The 23,536-nt window shown below is 37.7% G+C and overlaps 3 protein-coding genes across 3 annotated transcripts; all 3 read left to right on the forward strand.

The window, feature by feature from the left end:
• Positions 1-3,049: 3,049 nt before the first annotated feature.
• On the forward strand, positions 3,050-5,129 carry LOC145480471 (alpha-N-acetylgalactosamine-specific lectin-like). The gene is made up of 3 exons (XM_081458722.1): positions 3,050-3,232; positions 4,247-4,334; positions 4,518-5,129. The coding sequence occupies exons 1-3, from the start codon at positions 3,050-3,052 to the stop codon at positions 4,940-4,942; spliced, it is 696 nt and encodes a 231-aa protein (XP_081314848.1). The 3' UTR covers positions 4,943-5,129.
• A 902-nt stretch (positions 5,130-6,031) lies between these two features.
• Positions 6,032-13,220, forward strand: LOC145480472 (uncharacterized). Its single transcript, XM_081458723.1, has 7 exons — positions 6,032-6,118; positions 7,028-7,090; positions 9,736-9,744; positions 10,520-10,678; positions 11,357-11,471; positions 11,908-11,994; positions 12,708-13,220. The coding sequence occupies exons 1-7, from the start codon at positions 6,032-6,034 to the stop codon at positions 13,157-13,159; spliced, it is 972 nt and encodes a 323-aa protein (XP_081314849.1). The 3' UTR covers positions 13,160-13,220.
• Positions 13,221-20,461: 7,241 nt separating this feature from the next.
• On the forward strand, positions 20,462-22,709 carry LOC145483138 (melatonin receptor type 1B-B-like). Its single transcript, XM_081461732.1, has one exon. The coding sequence runs from the start codon at positions 20,469-20,471 to the stop codon at positions 21,546-21,548; it is 1,080 nt and encodes a 359-aa protein (XP_081317858.1). The 5' UTR covers positions 20,462-20,468; the 3' UTR covers positions 21,549-22,709.
• Positions 22,710-23,536: the final 827 nt, after the last annotated feature.

The following is a 23,536-nucleotide window of genomic DNA, read 5'->3' on the forward strand; positions in this document are numbered from 1 at the left end:
TCTGAAAGTCAAACTCAATGTTTCCATCTACTTGTATTTTGAATGAATAAAGGACCTCAATTTCAACTACTCTCAGGCTAGTTTTGTAATTTCGTCTTAACGATCGACTTTATTTTGAGAGGACATCTAGTTGATCGGGCAACGTTCGGCTATTTTTATCGTCTTGATTTAGTGACCTCGAATTGTTTTCTGCAAGTCAGGGAGAACACTTTTGTTCATATTTTTTGGGGAAGTCTCAAAATAAACAAATTTGCGGCCACAAACAGAGTTCCTTCTGAGGGATAGACTGTAGGTGATTATCTGAGCGCCCGCGGGTCGAGTTTGAAAAGTTGGAGCTCATATGGTCAAATAATATATCATCCAAAAGACGTTTGGACTTAGTTCGGGAAATAATAACAGAAAACAGAACAAAAAAAATTAAAAATAAATAAATAAATAAATAAAAAATAACAATAATAAACTACCACTGCCAGATGGCCAGAGTTGTAAACTCTAACCGACAAAAGGCGATTAGTCCGACTGTTAATCTGCGCTCGGCTGGAAGTTTTTCCATTGCTGTATATATCCATAAAAAAATCGGCAAATCTGGAGGAAAAAAAGTGAAATACAACGTACAAAGTTGAAGTTAGTGAATTGCCATTAGAAGTCTACTCTTTCGCAAGTACACATGATGGACTGTGCATGTCTTACTGATAAGTGCGAATTAAGATTCGCAAAATTTACTATCAGCTGAAAAGTGAGTTGAAACTTGAACTGAGGTTCCCGTCCTTTATTAAGAGGGTCATATGTATTTTGTGATGTATTGTTCTTTTAATTTGGGTAGCCCAATATGGCTTAAAACGATAATCAAGAAAGCAGTTATGTTCATTTTAAGAACAAAGCACAGCATAAGAGATTCTGTACCAGCAATTGTTGGCTTAGTCTTGTGTAGATTTCTACCAGTTGAATTGTCTATGTTCAGTATAATCAAATCATAAAAGCCTCATCGCACTTAAATATTGATCATGGGGAATTTCGAACAGTTAAAACGGAATTGTTGTATTTGTTAACAAACGATCTGGATTCCGTGATCGTTTCTTGCAGCTTTCTTTCGCGTGAAACGTGACCTGTGCGACAGGTGCTCGAGCACGTTTTTGTTTGTTGTTTTGTTTTGCTGTTGATAGTATTGTTTTTGTTTACAACAGAATGCGCAACACAATCAGTGAAAGACGAAAATAGCTCAGCAGCTGACATGCTTAAACCGGGACAGTTATATTTTTGTTTTTTGATATCGTACACTTTCTCAATTGAGGAATCCAATCACAGCCTCAATAACCGCAATGACTGTGCAAATTTTAGTTGTTTTCCTGCACCTTTCGTTTCTAGGCCTAGCCTATGCCATTGAATACGAAGTCGCAAATTTTTCTGTTATTTTGTGAATGACTTCACGGGAGTCTGGTCAGGTGCTTCACTGCAAGTGAATACTCATTAGCGGAATAGACTTGGATGTAAATAATTTCTGCATTGAAAATCGGCATTGATAATCATAATTTTGGGCCGCTTAGAGGACGCCGAAAAAAAAAACTCCTTACTATGACCTCAAGCGAAAATAAAGATGCTTTTGCCAGTGACGCCACATGTGTTTTTTTTTTAGTTCGCTTCCTTGGAGCTGTCAAATGTGTGATTATATTTTTATCCCCCTTATAGTCATTAAAAAATCAACCTAACGGCGGGAATTCGCAATATGTAGTTTTGAAAGTCCATTCTTAGAGAAAAACAATCAAATCTCTGATACAGCCCATGTTTCGCAGAAATTCCCAAGTGAAGTATGTTTTTGCACTCGCAATGCCTTTTCTTGACACAAAAAGGTTGTGCTTTATATAGGCCTCAAACTTTAGGCGTGTTTTTATAATCAGTAAACATATTTTTTGGATTGGTCGTGTGAGGCTCTTAATATTTTCCCCTTGTTAGCAGCTGTGGGTGGCAAAACATTGATCTTCCCTTTACAAGAATGCCATAAATTGCCCGATCTTCTCTGGTAATTTGGTCCACAAACATCTTTGATGTTAAAGGTTGTTCTGGGACGATGACAACAAGAAAACCACTCTTTTGGTATCTGTTTAGTACTACAGTGAACGTAGGTACGTTAAACTTCCTTTATTTATTATAGTTATTTTCTTTTAACTTTCTCTCAATTCTGTTTTCGAAAAGTTAAGTTACAAACTTCGGAGGCCTTAAATTGAGAAAGTGGAAAAAAAGTGATCAGGCTAAAAGAATAAAACTGCCCTGGTACCTTGCTATTTGAAGAACGAACCTGGAAAATATCGATGCATTATTATAGTTTTCGAAATATTTGGAAACATTGAGAGCGTTCGTCTTTTAACATTAATTATTCATAAATTAGAGTCAAAGGTTGCAAAATCTATTCGCTTGTATTAAAAAATTCTGCAACGTTAGAAAGCAAAATTTCCTATGTTTTGAGAATGAATGTTTACTTTTTATCTCTAGCAATGGTACCGTCGACAGTAGTTTTAGGGGGTTCAGCTCTTTTTAACGAATTACACTTCGAGCTTTTCGAATATTGACACAAGTTTAATAACATCAAAAGTTTAAGAAGTCCCATACCGGTTTCCATGGAGCATCGCTAGCCTCCCGTTTCTAGTTGATGCTACAATAACGTTATCAATGAAGTTCAATTATTGTAAACAAATTATGGCCTTTTGGGTAACGAAAAAAATGTTGCCATAGCAACATTATGACTCGTTTCAAACACCCTTAATTTTATGGGCTCACAACTGAAACGGAAGTTCGCCGGTGAGCCCCATTTTTTTATTGCCGAAATTTGATTAGCACGTAGACATGTACTGCTTTGCCAATGGTAAAAATAAAATAAAATGAACTAAGGGAGAAAATCAGGGCCACCTTAATGTTTCCCAATAGTTAAGGTTGTTCAGATCTAAAGCAATGCACTATTTGTTTTTCAAAATAAGTTCTTTCAGAAGACTGCAGAACTGTACAATTCCAACCTCAAATAAAGGACAGGTTTCTCGAAAATCAACTGTTAAGAAGTATGAAAGTTCAAAGCAGATCAAAGTGCGAGTTACGCTGCTATCAAGCGGCCGATTGTGTGTCCTACAACTTTGGTCCAACCCAAAGTGATACGCCATCATGTGACTTGAACAATAGTACACATTTGCAAGTCTCGAGCAGCGACTTCGTGACCAAAGAGGATTACATCTACCGACATATTTTGGTAAGAAACGATAAAAAAGTTAAAGCTTATGTTTTAACTTGAATGAAAAAAGTGTAATGCATTTGCTTTGGTTTTGCATTACTACGCTATGCGACGCGCCACTTTCCTAATTAAGTATTAACTGAGAATGAGGTCTTTACGGAAAAACGTACCTCAAACCGAGACCATGCCGTATTGACTGAACTATAGCGAAGTCAATGCGGCAAGGCCGAGGTTTGAGATTATCCCATGAAAAACGTACGAGGCTAATAAGTTTATCATATGGCATTTTGCTTTGGTTTTGCAGGGCCGTAATCAGGCTGCCGGCACTACGGGAGAATAATGCTCTAGACCAAGCCAATCAGAGCGCGCGTTATATCGGCTACAAACACAAGCCATATAATAATGTTCAATGAAAACCAATTGTTAATAACTCAATGTTTCCCCGCACTTTGCGCGTGTTGCATGTATTTGGTTGGAATTTTGATGAAAAAAAATAAAATAATAATAATAAGGTTAATTAAGAAGAAAAAGAAAACAAAAACAACGTTAATAGAAGATAAATGTAAAAGGGTGCTGATTATGGAATTTCATCGCAAAGAAACCTTGAAACAAATCAAAGAATTCCGTTAAAAATGGCTATAGCCTACATGGCAACAAACGATTGCTACGATAATGTCAAATGACGCAAATGAAATGTTGACAATGTGGATTCAATCTTAATGCGTGGAGTGAGTGTCTTAGCTGTAACTATGTAATAGTTCCTATTCGACCTGGATAGAGGACCGCACTTGATTTATCTATCTATATATCCAGAAAAATTCCTAACTGCTAGTACGGTGACGTAGGTTTTGTGGATAACTCGGACTCAGAAGTCCAAAGGAAATGAGACACCGAAAAACAAATATAAAAATCAAATTTTCGCTGTTTTCGCGTACTGAGCTCTCATTTTGCTTCTGATATTACTCCGATAAAATTTTATTATATATTGTTTTAGACACTGAAGAGTGCGCTGTTTCTATCAATCTTGTTTAGAATTCCTGCCAAAGCAGCCCCTGCTCGGTAAATTTTATCTGCCAAGCTGGGTTTACAACTAAAGGTTACCGATGTCTCTGTGAATCAGGTATGTGCTTTATTCATCCTAAGAGAAAGTACATGGAACCAATAGACACAGTGCATTAACAAAATGTCACAATATTCTTGTTTGCCCTTTGGACGCTGATTTTGAACCATATGCTTAGTTTAATGATTTGAGTATTTAACTGAGATAATTTCATCAAGAAATTACTTTTGATATGTTCTTCAGACTTTATTTCCGGGTCGGGTTCACTTCTTGGCTCATGTTACAAGCTATTCACGGTGCCCGAGAGATGGGACAACGCACGTGCAAAGTGTGAAGATCTTGGAGCACAACTGGTAAAGATCGAGTCAGCAGAAGAGAACGACTTCCTTAAAAGCACGTACCTCAACGCATCTGGAGTGACCTTTTGGATTGGACTAAATGATCAGATGCAAGAAGGAGAATGGATATGGGCAGATGGTAGCTCGCTGGGAGATTACGTGAACTGGTTTCAAGACCCCAACAACTTGGGTGATAATCAGCATTGTGTCCATATACTCAGGGGACCCTTTTCTATTGGTGAATATCATTTTCAAGATTATGACTCGGGGTGGAATGATTTGGAGTGTGATGTTACGCTGGGATACATTTGCGAGGCATTTTCCCCCTAAGGGTGTTCCGTTCAACCATTTATGACGCTGTAGCTTTTCTAATGGTCTGCATTTATTTGGACGTTGCTGATTTTTATGTGGTGACACATGCTCTAGTTATGAGTTCATTATCTAGTACTTGTTACATAGCTCAATCGAAGGTTATAGCGAATCAAATGAGATCGTTTGCATTATTCCACAAGAGGTGATAAGGACACAGGCCTCAGTTTTGCGTCTATTTTGTGAGATTATCATTTAAATCAGTTTTCTTTTGTAGTTTCAAAACATAGTATTACTGTCTTAAGTAAGTTTGTTTTTGAAGTAATATATTAGAGTTATTGTCACTTTCATTTCGTTACGCTTACAATGCACTTAGTTCTTATATATTTTATAGTTATTTATCGCCTCTAACATTCCCAAGTTGTAACATTACATGTACCTATCCTTTTAGAAGGAACGATAACGTTCCTGGACTTGGCGAAGGCAGAAATCAATCGAGGCGAGATGAATGTTGTATACTCGCCCCCAGAGCCGTCTGCCACTCTTAGCCAGAGGAAACTTGGCACGAGGAAAATGACTCTGGAGACACGAGATCTGATTGCTTAGACTACATTCTTGGACAACTACATTCACTAATTAAACGCAGCCTTACTACGCGAAAATGTCACTCAGTTGGAGTCTGTGGGTGCTTACCATTTGTCAGAATAAACCGGTTGGGATGACCGTTGTAGAATGGTAAGGGTTTTTCCAAAATTAGCAAACCAACCGAACGAGATGGCGCTTACCATTTTCAATTCGATTTCTCGTAATTGTTTTCGGCCGACGAGAGACTGAAAACTGAGAAATTTACCAAATGGAACGGAAATTTCCGCCGTTCCGTTCCGAACGGAAAAAGTGGACTACCTCTGGAGGTAGTCTACAATTGCCGTACAGTTTTCCGGAAAATTACTGTTCCATTTGACTTTCAACCGAAATTTCCGGAATGTTTTGCTAAATGGTAAGCACCCTGTAGCTGTTTTTGTCTTATGGTGCTGTTTAATAAATCCCGGAGTTGAAAAAGAAAAAAAAAAAAAGATTAAGAATTTCATTTACAATTTGCCGTAGTAATAGATGCACAACCTAAACAAGCCCACAGCTCAATGCATAATTTTCCAAGAAAGTGGGAGATCTGCATTTTCAAAGGACTTTCCGTTCAAGGTGTGTGTCGCATGGTACGTTTCTGTACAGTTTAGAAAGGGAGAAGATTCATTAGCGATATGGGATTATGCTAGCTGCTCTCTTGGCTACAATTGCGAGAAAACACTATAGTGGCCCATCGAGCTGGCGCTCATCGCCAGATTCCGTAACATTAAACAACCAGCAGTTTTTGTACTCGCCCCCGGATTGGCTGTCCCCAGCTGCATTTAACCGCCCGTATCTAATAACACCCTTAGAGAGAAATGGTGGAAACTTTAAAAAGTATAATTCAATACATGAAATACCATTATATACGCAAATGAAAAGTGTCTTCTTGTCAGAAGAACATTTCTGTTTGAGTGGCATTAGGAATCAGTGCTCTACTAACTGAGTTACCATTGAGTTATAGTGGAGAGTAGGGTTGGCGCAGTGGTGAAAGTGCTCGCCTACCACCAATAGAGCCCGAATTTGATTCCGGCCGGGTGAGGTTGTTGTTGGTTCTCGCCTTGCTCCGAGGGTTTTTCTCCAGGCTCTCCTGTTTTACTCCTTCTTGCAAAACCAGCATTTCTAAATACCCGTAATTGAATTTGGAAAAAAAAGTAGTAATAAAAAAATAAATAAATAAATGGAAATAAAAGAAGTAAATAAATGACGATAAAAATTCATTATACTCAAGAATTTAGATTTTTTTAAATAATTAAGTTATATAAGTATCTATATGGAGGATATTAGGAAAATACACTTCTTTAATTCAAATTGATTACAAGCCTGGCAGTCGAAAACAGTCTGAAATTGACTAAACTAAATGACTGGCAGTCTAATTTTTTTTTAAAGATTCTCGATAGAGAGAGTTATTCGAACCCATTGATAATATTTTATGTTTATTTACAAATGCTAAGCGATTGCTAAAATCATTTTGGTTTTTTGCAGTTAGCCGATTTCCCTAGCTTGACCGTTTCTTTAGTTGGGCAAATAGTCTGTGTGTTTTCCTTTGTAAACTGTCAAACTACGTTCATTTCCCTCTTATAGCTAGACATTTTTGCAGTTCTGGAATAATTGTTCACTAAACTTTACCCTCCGTGTGGTTTTTTTCGGAGGTCCTCTATAAAATGAAATGGTACAAAAAATATTCATTAAAAATACTTACTCTAAAACGTTTCAAAAATAATGAAGATTTAAAATATAAATATTATTACGCAAAACAGAACTTTTAAAATGCGCCCACTATTTTCCCTTACCTTTGTGTTACCGATGCAATTCGGTTTTTCCATTTACTTGCATTTTAAACTTCACTACATTCATAATCTGACAGCTCTTTTTAGCTTTAATTTAATATATAAACTAGACAACATTGATTTATAATCTCCAGCAACTGTCATTTCTATCTAGCTTCAGACTCATTACGTTATAACTAACTAGACAAACGGATAAACTTTACAAGTCTCAATTAATAAACGCTGGGGTCTTTAAAAATTAATTGCGAAACGAATGTGTTAACAGCGACATACCAAATTCTCCGCCCGATATTATCTGCAAGCCAACCGAGGTTTCGTTTATCGACGAAAAGCACTCTTAACAGCAATTTGCATTGTTCTGACAACGGAGAACAATGGCGAACATCATTGGGGATAGAAACTTCACAGCCAAACTGAACCAAGTACTCGGTACACCAACAGCGGGCATACTTGAATTTTTTTCAGCTTTTAACATGTTGCTATCCATCACCGCGTTTTTGGGGAATGCTCTGGTCTTCGTTGCTCTTCTAAAGTCTCGTCTATTTATCCTCCAACGGAACTTTTCCTACGATGTTTGGCGGTCAGTGATTTTGTTGCGGGCCTTCTTAGCACAGCCACTCTATGCAACCGTGATTACTGGCGTCTTCTCTAATATATATGGATTTGTATCATTTTAATTATGTTTTACTTGCGTGCTTGGTTTTAAGGTTGAATTTTTGTGTAATTTTTGTTATGACATCGACCGCAATAAGTGTTGACAGACTTCTCGCCCTCTTGTTGGGACTGTGATACAGACATGTCGTAACACTAAGATACGTTCCTGTAGTATTAATTTGGTTTTGGATTATTGATATTTCGGTTGGATCAATCCGGATTTGGAAAAGCGATATCGCCATCAACGTCGTCGCTTTTCTCTTGGCTCTTTCTCTGGTAATTCCCATTGTCTCCTACACAAGGATCTACCTCAAACTGAGACATCAGCAAGCTCACATACAAAACCAAGTCTCCCAAGGACAAGCAAACGGGGGGACGATTCCACTCAGCATAGCAAGATACAAACAGACGGTTTCCAGCAGTTTCTGGGTGAAGCTGGCATTAATTGCTTGCTAAGTTCCGTGGGGCATTCTGGCTGTGTCATCTGTAAATGAGATAGAAAATAGCGTGGCTTGGATATCTGCATCAACGTTAGTCTACTTGAACTCATCTCTAAACTCGATCTTGTATTGCTGGAGGATCAGGGAGGTCAAGCAAGTTAAGCAGTGAAAGACAAAGTAAGACAGCTATACGTTTTTCTTTCTTTTTAAGTTCTCAAGTATATAGATCGACATAAATTGCAACGAAAAATGACACAGTGCAGAAATAAGCAAAAAAATATAGAGAATTTAAATATCAAAATGAGTTCATTGCTCACTGCAGTACTCAAAATTAATTATATCCCAATCCAACAAACTTTAACAGAAGACTTTAATTAAGCAGAAAATGTTTGTTTCTAATACTTGTATTGTGAAAATGCAATATAACTTTTATTTCGTTTCATTTTCATCTTTTTTTTTTATTTTTCACTTTATTTTCATATGTTGAACTCATTTCGCTATAAGTCGAGGCTGGTTATTAAGTTTGGAAAATTGAACGCTATAATCATAATGCGAATTTTAAATCCTCAGGCGTACACGAGGGATTGGGGAATGCCAGCTGTCTTTCCAAGGCACTTTACTAAGCAACAACATTTTGACATGCAAACTAAGCCAAAGTTTTTTTTTTCCTAACTCAGGTATTATAATTTGCTTTTGGCGAAGCAACCCCAGCCATTTGTATGTTGTCTTAGAGTTAATTAATGCCATCGTTCTCTAAACAAAGAAAGATAAACAGTTTTATTCTGTTCATTAGTTTTCAATATTTGGTTAAACAGCAGGATTTGAACTTTTTTAGTTTTGTTTTGAAAGTTATTTCTTCTTTCATAACGGTCGTAACAAAATAATATCATTTCTGCTTCTTTCTTTTTGTTCAGTTTCTTGTTTCGGGAGGTACTGGCTACGCAGAATATTAGTTCTACGACACATTGAATGTTTTTTTTTTTTTTTTTTTTTTAATTGATTAAAATAAGTGACGGATTAAGCAGGTCTCCAGTTTGGGTCTTAGCCAACCTGTGAAATTAGTTCGGTTGTCTTAATTGTGTAAAGAATCCTAATTTTCTCTTAAAAACATCTCACAGGTGATAGCATCAAGGGGCCGGAAAAGTTATCACGCTATCAATTACCAGAGACAAAATCAATTGTATTTTTTTTTAAAGTCATTCGTATATAACTTAATTCGCTCTTAGAACAGGTCCAGAAATAGCTATGGAGACTTTAGGAAAACTGCCAAAGCTAAAAACGTACATCTGTTTTCTTTTGATCTCTGTAGTGGATGCAGGTAGGAGATACTGTGCCAATATCTTTCTGGAACCTTTTTTTTTTTCTGTTTTGCTATCTACACTTACAAGCAGGGATTTTGTAATCTCCGCTAACAAGCAGACAACCTAAGTGTAGAGGCGTAGAATGATAAGCTTTTTTGTCACTAGTCATGAAATGTTACCTTAAAAAAAAAAAAAAAAAGAAAAAGAAAAACAACTAAGGATGTTTTGGAGGCTTAATAAATTTACGTAGGTCACAAGCAGGACATTTTGAAAAAAAAATTATAAATAACTATAACCAACACGGAGTTTTCTTCCAGATCTTTCTCTTTAACTTGGTGTATATAGTGTTCTACAAAACCCAGAAATATAAACAAACTGAAAAAAAAATAGCTTGCCCACTAAGTTCATTCCGCCGTTATACTGACGTCTTGTACAATTCATTATTTTACACGCTTTTCACGAATTGACTGAAATTACAAACAACTATATTATGTTAATTATTTTATGTAGTCGCTAACCATGTACCAGACACGTATTTTGTAGAAATAGTTTACTTTGTTTTAGCGCGAGTTTGGTAAATTAGTGTTTTGGATCACTGCAGTTTTATTTCTGTGACCGTCGAGCACTGTGTTTTAGTACAGCCTCTGGTGCTGTGCAATGACTTTGTTAAACTGGCGAAGTGGGGTGAAAGTGTGCCTGGGTATGCGGGGTGAGATGTGGGTGGGGGGTGGGGTGAGGTGCAGGTGTATTCAGGTGAGTTTTTGTTGGTTAATTGTCACTCTTTTGATTTAGTTGTTGATACTTCTCATAGTGGGATTGTCAATATCCTTGGTGAACAAAACTAGTTATGAACTAACCAAATGCCAGGTCCATTTCCTAGATATTTCAGATGAATGCCGAATCATTCAGTTTCAACCGGAAATTGAGAACAGGGTTCTTAAAAATCACATGGTCAGAAGTATGAACGTTGAGAGAAAATCAATGTGCGAATCACAGTGCTTCCAAGAACCCAGCTGCGTGTCCTAGAACTACGGTCCAACAAACAGTGATACGCCATCATGTGATTTAAACAATGGTACTCATTTGCAAGCCTCTGTTAATGATTTTGTAGTGGAAGATCATTACATACACCGAGGCATTTTGGTGAGGAGCAGAAATTCGTATTTATGATTAAATTTTGTAATTATATCATCTACATGTATCATTTTGTGCCTACATTATTCCATAACTTAAATCCTGATTCAAAGGATCAAACAAAGAGAAATAAGTTGATTGTTCTTCGCAATTCTTTAGGGTTAAATACTGCTATATACGACTGCTCAATTTCCCTTTTGAAACTTTACTTGAGTGCAATCCACAGAAATCAAGTCCAGGTTTAGTTTTAATTCTTAGTTTGACTGATCATAATTTCAGATTGAAACAGATTTCAATATAATTCAGCGCTTTTGACATAGAACAGACCTTGTAGTGTGCTGTTTGCTCTTTATCGTCGGATATCCCTGCGATTATAGTTCAGCGTTTGCTCACTTCATTTGCTTTATGTTGGCCGTATTATTTGCCCTTTTCTGGTTTTTGTTTGGAAAAGCATTACCTAATTATATACATGAATTCGCGTTCTCTTTTGACCAGAATCCTTGTCAAAGCCGTCCTTGCCAAAGTGGCTCCTCCTGTCAAGTTGGGTTTACTACTATAGGCTACCGGTGTATTTGCCCAGAAGGATATGATGGAGCCCAGTGTGAATCAGGTATGTGCACATTCTTATGCTTGTCTATTTTACTAGTAGTACTAATATTCCTTGGCAGTCCAAATTAATACGTCGTGAAAGTCATCGATTTTGTTTACTTCGTATCTTCTTGAATCCAATTCCTGATTTAAAAAAAAAAATCAGAACAGCTCCAAAATTAATTCGAAGAAAGAAAAAGAAAGAAACAAAAAAAAAAAAAAAAAAAAAAAAGAAAGAAAGAAATATCACGATGCAAGAACTGAAAAGACTAAAATCTCATTTTAACATAGCTTTAAATAAACTAATGAAACGAGAAATCTTTACGATAAGCCACAAGTGAATTAGTTCCAATGATGTTAGAATAAGAATAGTGTAAAATCAATGTACTTTAACTCCCCCCACCCGCTCCCCCCTCTTAAAGTGCAATGTGGGTAACCAACATTTTTTAATATCGTAGCGGAGTCCACTTGTGCAATACAGTCACCAGCACTACTGCCACCAACATCCTCATCATCATTCTCAACAGCGGCGCCTAGCCAAAGCAGTGAGTTTTGCAAACGTAATATTACTCTAACTTGTAAATCATCAGGTGACACTTAGTGCAAATAACGCCCAAATGGCTTGTCGATATTTCACTGACAAGAAATATGATGCTTACGAATGAGGCTGGGGGGAGGGATGGGGGGTAGAGAAAGAGTCCGGAAACTTATACGGGATAGCTTCTTCTTAGTTTCGAACCCTTTTCAAACCCTTTTTGAAATAATATTTGACTCTTTCATTCACCTTCCACAGAAAATATAACTCCCACCACATACTGATAAGGGAGACACTACGTGCCCCTTAAAATTCCTTGGATTGAGTAACTCATAAAATTGATAGATGAGTCAGCGTTTCGTTTTGTTTTGTCTTGTTTTGCTTTGTTTTTTTCTTAGAGATATTCTAATAGGAATTTGAAATAACTAAATGGAATGAAAGTTTTATTATTATTATTATTATTATTATTATTACTTCTGTTACTATTATTCAGTTATTTATTTATTTATTTTTATTAATTTATTTTTATTTATTTATTTACCTTCAAACTATACACTCACACCTTCCGGGGTAATAACAATATTTGCAATTTTATCAAGGAATTAACTTTTCAGTTTCTCTTAAATTCACAAGTGATCACCCTTAAACATTTAGAGTAACAAGGGTTAAAAAAATGTCAATTTAACTATAAATTTAAATAGCCAGCTGATATACAAGAAATCTAATATGAACCATTCCATTTCACCGCGCTGTTTTTTCTATTGCCTCGGCTTAATTGGACCACAGGCCCATCTGGTGTCAGTTACCAACTCATCAACGACCTAGACACCTGGTTCAATGCTAAGGCAAGATGCACGAATCTTGGAGCCCAGTTGGTGAAAATTGAGTCAGTAACGGTCAACGGTTTCATCAAAACAACATTCCTTGATACATCAGGTAGCTATGCCGATGCTTGGATAGGACTCTCTGACCAAATAAATTTTGGAACCTGGAAGTGGACAGATGGAAGTCGTTCAACTGGTTACCAAAATTGGGGAGGAGACAACCCAAATAACATGTTTGGCAATCAGCATTGTGCCGCTATGCTGATGGGATTTTTTTATAACTTCCAATATGATGGCCAGTGGAATGATAGGGAATGCCACAATGCTCTAAAGTTTATTTGCATGAAATAGGTCAACAGACAGAGCTATTCCTTTTATTCAAATTGTAATTAGCGCGAAGCATTTAAGTGTAGTGTATCGTTGTCATTGTTTTATCTTTATTTTTCTGTGCACCTGTTTCTCGTTGCAGTACAATATAGGATACAAAACTCGGCACTGAGGGCCGAAGAGCTTAATAAATACTTGATATTTTAGCACTGTTATAATTACTATTTATTACTATTTACACTGCGCCACGCAGCCTCAGATGCATTTGAACTACCTATATTTAATGCATTACATGTACTAACTACTTAATAACCGAGAGTGAGGTCGTTACGGGAAAATCTCAAACTGAGGTCTTGCCGTATTGACCGAGCGACAGCGAGGTCAATACGGTAGGCCGAGGTTTGAGATTTTCCCGTAACGACCTAACGGTCGAGGTTATTAAGTTGTTTATTATATGGCTCACGAATTGAAGAAAAAAAAAATTATTCGAGCGGGAGTCGTCAATTTACATCCGGCGATGCGCGCGTTTACCGATTCATTCATCGTCTCAAACCCAGGGCAAAACTACACAGTCAGTGAACTTCACGACTGTAATTCTTTACGGGAAAAATGATTGTCACAGCCCTCAAAAAGGTATTTTAGTATCGTGGAGCCACAACTTGATGAGGGAGTTTTTCCAACTTTTGTGGCGAAACGTCAACGCATATAGAAAAGACAGAAAGTGCTTCAAAATGGTCCAAACCAACGGTCTTTCGGTGAGAGAAAATACTAATGCTTCAGAATGCACTGCTCAGAATAACTCGATCTTCGCATTCGCTTTCGACAACATATCTTGGCCTTCTTCATTCTGGGACTTATGAATGAACTTTTCAAGCCTTGTGAGCGTCTAAAACTTCCTGCAGGTATCAGAAATACTGCTACCGACAGAAACCGTCCGATTGTTTACATCTGATGATCCTAGCTGATTTTCACTCTCTTGTGTTGAAGCGAGGGAATCTATTTGATGAGAACTGAAACGGAGTTCAATATTTCGGTAATTATTGTGACTAAGATGATAACTTATAAGTTTCTTCGTGGTTTTCTGCTCAGGATACGTGACACATTTGCCGATGGTGTTTTACACTTAGCGATTTTAGCTTTACTCAACACTCGGCAAACTTTGATTGCTTTTCACTAGCGCTCGCCAAGGTTACCGGTAAGTCAAAAACGACTTCTATATAAATTTTAGTAAGGAAAAATCCCTAAACTTTTAGCTACTCGGAATTAAATTTACCTCTCTTACTGTTTTTAATCGGCTTTCATCGTTTCAATCCGCTTGAATTTTCCGAGCCGGGCTCTTCCTAATTTGCATAATCCGTAATCGGCCCGTAGGCATTACGGGAGAATAATGCCCTACAATTCAGTGACAATTAACCAATCAGAGCGCGCGTTATATCGCCTACAAACACAAGCCATATAATAAATATAGGTTATTGACCAAGCGAGAAGTCAATATGACTGGACGTTGGCCAAGTTTCATGCCAAGTTTCTTTCAGGACACAGCGAGTAATCCCGAGCGGCCAAGTAGCGCTCTATTGCCCGCTCGGGTAGCCAATTGCAGCTCATGATTTACTTCATCTTGCCCGCTCACGGAGCTAGCCATATAATAAAACTTAATCCAGCATGTATACGATGTAATTTCGGGAAATTTTCTAGTTTCTGACCGCAAAATTTCCTCGCATTCACTTTGCATTACATTGTGATACAAGGGAGAAAAACTAACCGTAAAATGGGCTATCGCACTGTATAGTGTCTGTTTTTAAACAAATGATATTTGCAAGAATTATTTCTGTTAAACAAGTTATATAGTATACGTATTATAGCTTAGTATTAAGATGTAATTTGGAGCTGTTGTGAAATAGACGAGTTTTCGCGTTTTGTGGCGAAACATTCTTCTTTTTTGGAGATTCTAAATGGAAACAGTGACCTTGAGAAATGCGGTTACCGTTGCTCTTTTCATGTCTATTTCTAGCGTAATTCGTTCAAAAAAAAGACAAAGCTTTCGATTTAGCAATACAGGATGTACTTCATTCAAACGGAATACTATAATAGTTGTAATTCTCTCCTACTACTCAAGCATCCCTTCCTACAGTAATGCACTAAAACAACATGATAAGCGTATCGATGAGAGGTCCGCAAGAGATGAATATAAGAACAGTTCATGTACATTGTACGTTGACCTTTTGAAAAAACAAACAAACAAACAAACAAACAAACTAATAATCACCTTACAAACTAGAGAGAGCATAACAACAATAGTCCTAAGTCCAGTTTCAAAAGTATTTTAAGAGTCAGTGTCAGTAAAAATCAGATATGATCATCAAAATCGCGGACACGGCCAAAAAAAAAAATCGATTTCGCTCATACTTTCTATATTGATAGACCCTGATACCAAAGCAAACAAAACAAGGTTAGTTTGTTCTAATATTCATTTTTTGGGCAGTAATTAAATAAACACCGTTAAGTCCGAATCCAGCTAAATTTCGATATTCGAACTATCGAAATTCTTTCATGTCCATGGCTTCTCAGCGTAAGTCGAAAATTATCTGTGGATTTTCCTTTGCGAGAACATAGTTAGGGCCTAGACCAAATCATTGACGACATGAAAAGCAGATATTCTCAAATTATAAATATTTATGAATCGAAGACACCTTGCGGATGTTATTTTAATAGATCGGTGGTGCCCTAAAACAATTGCCAAAAACGCTCGTCGGCACGCGACGAAAAACCCAATAACTATATTGCAGATAAACTTTAAGGATAGACGTTCACAGATATACTTGCAATTTGTGGGATATCGTTTAGTTTTGCGGTAACCCTTATTTGAAGTTGGTTTATTTTCGAGATTTGCTGCAGCCGCCATATTGAAGTTACAACAAAGCTGACCATCAAGAAAGAATTGATCGCATGTCGAAAAGTAATTAGGAATTAAACTATGATAAGCTAAATTAAGGTAGGACTTGGTTTCTTTCTTATCTAGCTATACTATCACCAGTGTTGTGCTCTGTAGATTAATTTGCAAGATGTCGTATGTTCTTCTCAGGTCAGGTACTCTAGTGATGTTCTCAGCTTTGAGGCAAAAGTGAGGAAAAAATCATTATGTCGATATAACATAATACAAGAATATAAACAAATTGTCTTCACATGCACTTAGACCCTGTTACAATTCATCGCATTTATCGTTAAGCGATAAAAAAAGGAAAAATGATAAAATTAAAGTGATAGAGGCCTTGACGTCTGGTTGAGGAAAGATATCAGTACTAACACAACTGATTCAGTAAAGAAAAGAAAACTAGGAAGTAAATTGATTAAGGCCCCATCCACACTATGCCGGAGACTTTTAGGCCTAACGTTCACATTAATCCGTCAAGAAAACGGAGCTTCTCGAAAACGCTCTTCAAACCGAAGAAATTTGAAAACGCTGGCTTTTTGTTTTCCTGTGGACGGAAAAAATTTGAAAACGAAGATTTTCGAGAACGTTCCCTGTCCGAGTTTTCTCAAAACACAAATCCAAAATAACCGGTGATTGTTGCGTTTTTAAATGTCCATTTTACGCACGCTAATAACCTGGAGGTCCTCGACTTATTAGTTTGCGTTTCGGTTGACTGACCGCGTTCCTCTTTCAGCACATCAATCTCCGTCGGTGGCCATTGGGTCGAATCTCAATCGTTTGTTTCACTTTCCTCATATATTTATAACTGCTTGATCCATTCTAAGTTTGTAATTTAGACGTATTTTGTTCCTCAAACACGAAGCTCAAAGAGCAAAACAATTCTGTATTCGGAATGGCCATTGAGAAACACGGCCAGATTACAGGCGACCTCCGGCGTGCGTGTGTTTTTATTAAAATCCACAAATACATAGCTAGTTCACCAGTTCGATGCCTCAACAATCTTCTTCGCGTCGTTGTAGAACGTAGGTTTAGTTTACTATTCGTTTAGACAAGTCTCTATTTCAAAACGCGATGCGTTTGATTTACCGTGTAATTTCGTCACCTATAGTTTCGTCTGGGACTCGGAGGATCGTTTGCGCTCGAAATAGTCAGATGGCTTCCAGCTTATCCCAAGTTCGTGTCTTATGCAGTACCCTGACAATTTCAAGCTTTCCACTATGAGATAGGGAAGAATATACAGGCCATGAAAATTTCTAGGCTTTTACAGTAGCGGCGAACCCGAGATCGAAGAAATCCTCAGATCAATGGCTCCCCGGCTTTAGCTTCGCACAGATCAGCCCACTTCTTTGGTCTTTTTCTCGTTTCTGGTAGAGTTTCATCGAGATAGAGGTATTGAATGAAGAGGAATACTCTATTCTACGCATCCTGTATTGGTACAGCCTCCAACAACATGTCTCCCTTGCATTCTGCAACGATTTTGACACACACCATCGCATGTTCGCATACATTCTTCCCAGAAACAAAATATTTTTATTCCCGAAGTGACGTCAAAAGCGAACTCGTCCCATTCTCCGCTATTCCTTGGTCGCGAACATGGAAAAGGGCAAATTTACAAACTTTAAAAATTCATAGAAAATTAACGAAAATAGCTACAACGATAATATTTCGCAGTGGTGATCATGAGAAAAAGGAAATCTATACTAGCGAAAAAAAAAAAAAAATCGCGCGTTAGTGGCACTTTAAAGCACAACAGGAATATGAGACCGCGGGAGAAATTTCGAAACACGGGCTGCAGAGCGAGTGTTTCTTTATACTGGCGTTACATAAATGTAGGAAAGAGACTCAATCAATCAAAAAATGAAAAAAAAAAAAAACTATTTTAAATATGTTTATGTTTACTTTGATTGGTACATGAAAAACACATAATAATTGTAAAATAGCATGGATGCTTGTCATAGTGAGCTTGAATTCGGACAGTTTTAGTTTGCAATTTTTTTTTTTTTTTTCTTTCAAATTGTAATAAACTGTTCTGTTCACCACCGCTCTGGAGGTAAATAGTGGTGCATATTCACCAAGCCGCGTAGCATAGAGGTATGTATCCACTTTTTATCATTGAAACTGAGGTGAATAACCCTAACAGTATAAATATATCCTAAGACCAATGAAACAGCCGACTCGAAATTTGAAACCATAGTTCCATTTGAGCCGGGGGGGTACTCCCTTATATGAGCTATATAGGTATGTGCGGCCCCAAACGGTATGGTTTTTCAGCCGTTTTGGTCATAAATAAGGTATGGTTTTTGCACTCTAGCCTTGACATGTTTTTTTTTTTTTTTTTTTTTTTTTTTTTTTTTAAAAGAAGCCACTTTTTTATTATTATCGAAAGAAAATCAACAAAAGCCTTTCACAAATTATGTTTACGGTAACTTGACATTGGTCTGAACGAGGAAACTAATTATAACGCAGGTCTGAAACAGGGTTTTGATTTAAGGGTCAGGTCATAAATGGGGTTTCGAATTTTTGGTCAGGTCATAAATAGGGTAGGGAATATCGTAGATTTTGGTCATAAATAGGGTAAGGATTTTGGGAAGCAGGCCGCACACCCCCACCCAATTTTTCTGGGAGTACCCCCCTCCCCGCTTGTGTACAACCTTGTGCCCGCAACCGAGGAAACCGCGCAGAAGAAAGTCATTGCCTAAGGACATAATGATTTCCAAATTTCCAAACACTGCCTTAGCAAACGTTCGTTGACATTGAAACTGCAGCGGCTCGACAAGCGCTTATGTAGAAACTCGGTGATTCTTGAACAAAATGCTGTGGACAATCCTGAATTTCGAAAAAGAAATTGTTTTAAATTTGGAGACGTAACTGCGATATTAACGTTTCTGATGTTAGTTCTTTGAAGAAAGTGGCAGTTAATGTTTGAAAAACACCTCAGTTTGGTCATTATATTGTTGATGCATCGGCACAGAGCCAGAACTCAATTGAGATGAGAATGGGATTAAAATGGAAACCCAATATACTCCGTGGATGGTTTGTATGAAATGTAAATAGGTATCATTATGCAATGCTGATGGTATAGAGAATTGGAAAAAGAAAAAAAAACCCTAGCATTCGAAAAGAAGAAATTTTGGATGAAACGTTAGCATGCCAACAAAATGCAGTTGCTTGGCAATGTCAATTGGCATGTGTTTTTTAATTATAAATTTAAACAAATTAAAAATCTTGAAAGAAAGCTAATCCATTTCTGAAGAAGCGCAGAGATTTTTAAGGCATAAGCTTTGGCTGAATTTACAAACAGCCTTCAGCTTTTACAGGAAAATACAAAAAAAAAAAAAAAAAAAAAAAAAAAAGGCGGCGTGGGTGGTCTTATCTAATTGACTGTGGACGAGTGGCAATAGAAGCTTTTACGCTCTTGTTGATTGAATACACCTTGTTAGGTATATAATTTTGTCTTTGATTTGTATGCTTTCGGTCCGAGTTATGTAGTAGCTGTTGCCCTACACGAGTAATGGACGATTTGTTGTCTTATTACGTTTCATTTGTATTTTTCCTCAAATTAATTATCACTGTCACAAATTTGTAAACACCGACGTCAGAGGATCGCGATTACTGTCCAATTCTTGGTTTTCACCAGTCATGTGATCAAAACTAAAAATCGTAACCATTCAATAAATAAATTCAAGAATGTGGGATATGATAGATGATTGCTATATAAACAACTTCGCCAAGAATCAGTTTTCTGCTGTTTTTCATTCGCACGTTATTCGCAGAGGTGTGTCACCCAAATTTATAGAACTTTATGTGGAGACGCAATGTTTGTGCCCTTCGGAGAGGCACAAACATGGCTACCCTAAAGTAACAGAAACATTTGTAATTGAGCTTTGCTATTGAAACGAAAAATGTTTACTCTAGAGCTCCAAAGCATTGAAATAAATGCTTCTTGTAGTGAAAGCACCGTTTAGTTAGCAAAAACTAAAGCGACAACTCATCTTTTCACCTACGCGACAGCCTTTTCGGGTCGCCATTTTCATGTCACGCAACGCAAAAGCTTGGAAATTCAAACGTGCTCTATTACAAAAAGAAGAACCCCTGTCGAGCCAAAACGTTGTCAAACGTCCAGTTCCTATAGGGTCTTTTGCCTGATGAAACTAAAACCTCAGAAGGAAAGGTAATGTTTAATTTTGGAATATGACTGCGTCACATGAAAACCAATAATTACTGTTTCTAACGCCTTTTTTTTAATTTCCAGCCAATCTCTCCTATATTTTGATGGAAATGCATTCCTCACCCTGAATCGCTTGTTTCAAGTTTCCGAAATCATTGAAGCACCTACTGAGAAGAAGTGAAAATATCGTATTCATTCTCTTGAAATTTGTTTTAACGGCTTTAGAAGAGCTGATGGAGGACGAGCTTAGTTCAAGAAGCCTGTTTGTGACAGTCTTAGAAGCGAGCTTCATGATTGTGTTAAATTTTGTTTCTCTACTGGGAAACACGTTAGTCTGCCTCTCTGTTTACAGAAACACCGGGCTCCGTACGACGACAAACGTTTACATTGTGGCATTGGCAATCAGTGATTTGCTGTGCGCCATCTTTGTGATGCCCCTGGCCGCCGGAGTGCTCATCTCAGGCAGATGGCCCTTTGGCGAAGCCCTTTGCCAAATGCACGCTTTCTTCAGCCTGTTTGTTGTGTACATTTCGCCAGTAACCATGGGTTTTACAGCCGCGAACAGATATGTGAGAATTTGCAAGTCAGAGCAACAGTATAAAAGATTCTTCTCGAAATGGAGATCACGCATAGCGCTTGCTTCTGCGTGGGCTTTTGTAACCAGCTACATTTGGATCATGCGTCTTGCAGGTTTACAGGGATTTTACTTTAACCCTGGATATGCAGCGTGTTTAAACGAGCATTTAAACGACTCTGCGAAGATTATCCATTACTTTGTCGTGGTTGGACTCTTCTTCGCCCTTCCACTTGCAATAACGATATTCAGCTACAGGAAAGTCTTCAAAAAGATTCAGCAACACAACGCGGTATCGGTGCGTGCTCTTCAACGCCAAGACGGAGAGACGACATTCTCCAGGCACGAGATTCGTTTAAGCAGATCTTTGTTTGCTGTGGTTTTTGCCTTCATGTTGTGCTGGGTACCCTTGTGGATCATCATCATCCTGACGCGTTTCAACATTATTGAAACGATGCCACGAAATGTTCAACTCCTGTGCGCTTTCCTCCTGAATTTGTCCAGCACCATTAATCCCTTCATCTACGCAGGAATGAATCCCATGTTCAGAAGAGAATTTCGGCGAATCATCTGTGGCAATCCAGGAGAGAAAGTTGAGGACACACAACAAGCATCCACTACAGATGCAAAACAAAGATCAAATACGCTTTCGCTAAGATCAGACAATGTGGTAATCAACCAGCAGCCCGTTAAGTCAGGCGATTTTGAGTGTTGTCGAATGAACGACGACGAGAACTGACGAAAAATTGAACAAAGGTCTGAAAACAGGCTATAAGGATGTGGATACTGAGTAATCCCATTACAGCTAAGAAGACAGCCAATCTACACGTTGGTGACAAGATTTATTTTAAGCTGTAAAGAAGAACAGCTGAACTCATGTCTAACTAAGAAAGTATTTCCCTACATTGGAAAATTAGATCTGTAAATTTTAATTGTATAAGTAGTTTCTGGACAAAATTGGTTTGTTTGTATAAACAAAACCAAAACAGACTTTGGTGTAGGAGCATTTTTGAGGTTTTTTTTTTTTTTTTGTATGTGTGTGTGTGTGTGTGTAAAACGGGTCTGGGGTTTGTTATAAGCGGGTCAATGGATGAGTGAGAGAGAGAGAGAGTGAGTGCATGAGAGATGTATGTATGCCACACCAATCAGATTGGGGCTACCATAAACAACCAATCAAATAACCGCTTGTAAAGGTGAATCATATTTGTGAAGATTTTATCTCGATTTCAGAACGGCCATCTTTGTTTCTCTGTAAACAGAAACAGGTACTCTTGTATTAGCCTTATTCCGACATTTTCGATGCTGCGTTTACCGTGGTTAAGCCCAGGACTTTGTAGAGGGGCTTCCGAAGATTTTAAAATTCGATTATCGGCCGAGGAATCATAGTCTTTGGTATACACTTACATGTCATCAAGGCTTTGCTTTTCGCATTACTTGAAATTTCGAATCAAATGAGTCTCAGCCGCTCTACAACTTGGGGATTTCTAGGACAGGAACGATTTTTTTTACACGTTTGCGATGGTGAGGAAGCTTTCGGCCGTGGTGGTATTCGCAAGGTCAGTTCCCATCGACATCATTTGCATTACGTGTAGTTCACGAAAAGGGAATTAAGTTGAAACCATTTATGTTTGCATAGAATTTTTCAGTTTGTCAATGCAAGTCTCAATTAAGTGGCGCTGTTTACGGAGTAATACTGTCTTTTCGTTAAAACGTTTCTTGGAATGAATACTGAGATACTCATTTGAAGTGGTTTTCTCTGTCAAAACCAAAGGAATTATCGACAGCTAGTTATGAATGATGGCTGGTTATGAATGAGAACACTGCTGGAGTTTTGAACTTTGTTTTTGTCGCAAGTAAATGCAACGAGATATTTTTAATTGTTAGTTTCAAATGGTAACTTGCCTCTAAACGTTCACAAGTCAACTATGGATATCTATGCAGACGATACCACCTTGTCTTTAAGCTCAGACTGGAAAGCTATTCCTGCACTAAACAAATCATTAACAAAGGACTTGACAGAAGTTGAGAAATGGGCTAGTGAAAACAAAATGTTTATAAATACCAAGAAAACCAAAGCGTTGTTGGCTACGGGAAAGCGTCTGCGCAGACGTATAACCCATGACGCAGGAAAATTTGAAGCTAGGATGCAAAATGCAGAAATTGAACAAGTTGGTAGCCATAAACTTCTTGGAGTGATAATCGACGAGAACCTAACTTACGAAGCACATGTTGACGAACTATGTAACAAACTTTCAAAACGAATTGGTCTTCTACGCCATATAAGCTGCTACTTGAAAAAGAATCAAAAATTGATCTACTATAACGCAGTAATCAAACCACTCTTCATTTATGCAAGCACAGTATGGACATCGTGTAACAAAGAGGCACTCGAGAGAGTTCTCCGTATGCAAAAACGGGCTGCGCGTATAATTCTTGCAGCACAACGTACTAGTCGAACTGTCACTTTATTTAATAAGCTAAACTGGATCCCCTTTTACAAAGAAGCTTGTATAAATCGATGTGCACTGGCCTACAAAAGGATAAACGGAACTTTACCTGAATACATGAACACATCTTTAAGGAAAAACTCTGACGTCCATTCGAGAAGTACTAGAAATTGTAATTTAAATTTATTATGCCCCTCTCACAGAAACGCCTCTGAGGGAGGACGCACTTTCGCCGTCAGAACTATTAAAGATTGGAACAGTTTACCCCGGTCTTTAAAAA

The sequence above is a fragment of the Orbicella franksi genome, chromosome 3 (assembly GCF_964199315.1).
Source record: "Orbicella franksi chromosome 3, jaOrbFran1.1, whole genome shotgun sequence".
Lineage (NCBI taxonomy): Eukaryota > Metazoa > Cnidaria > Anthozoa > Scleractinia > Merulinidae > Orbicella > Orbicella franksi.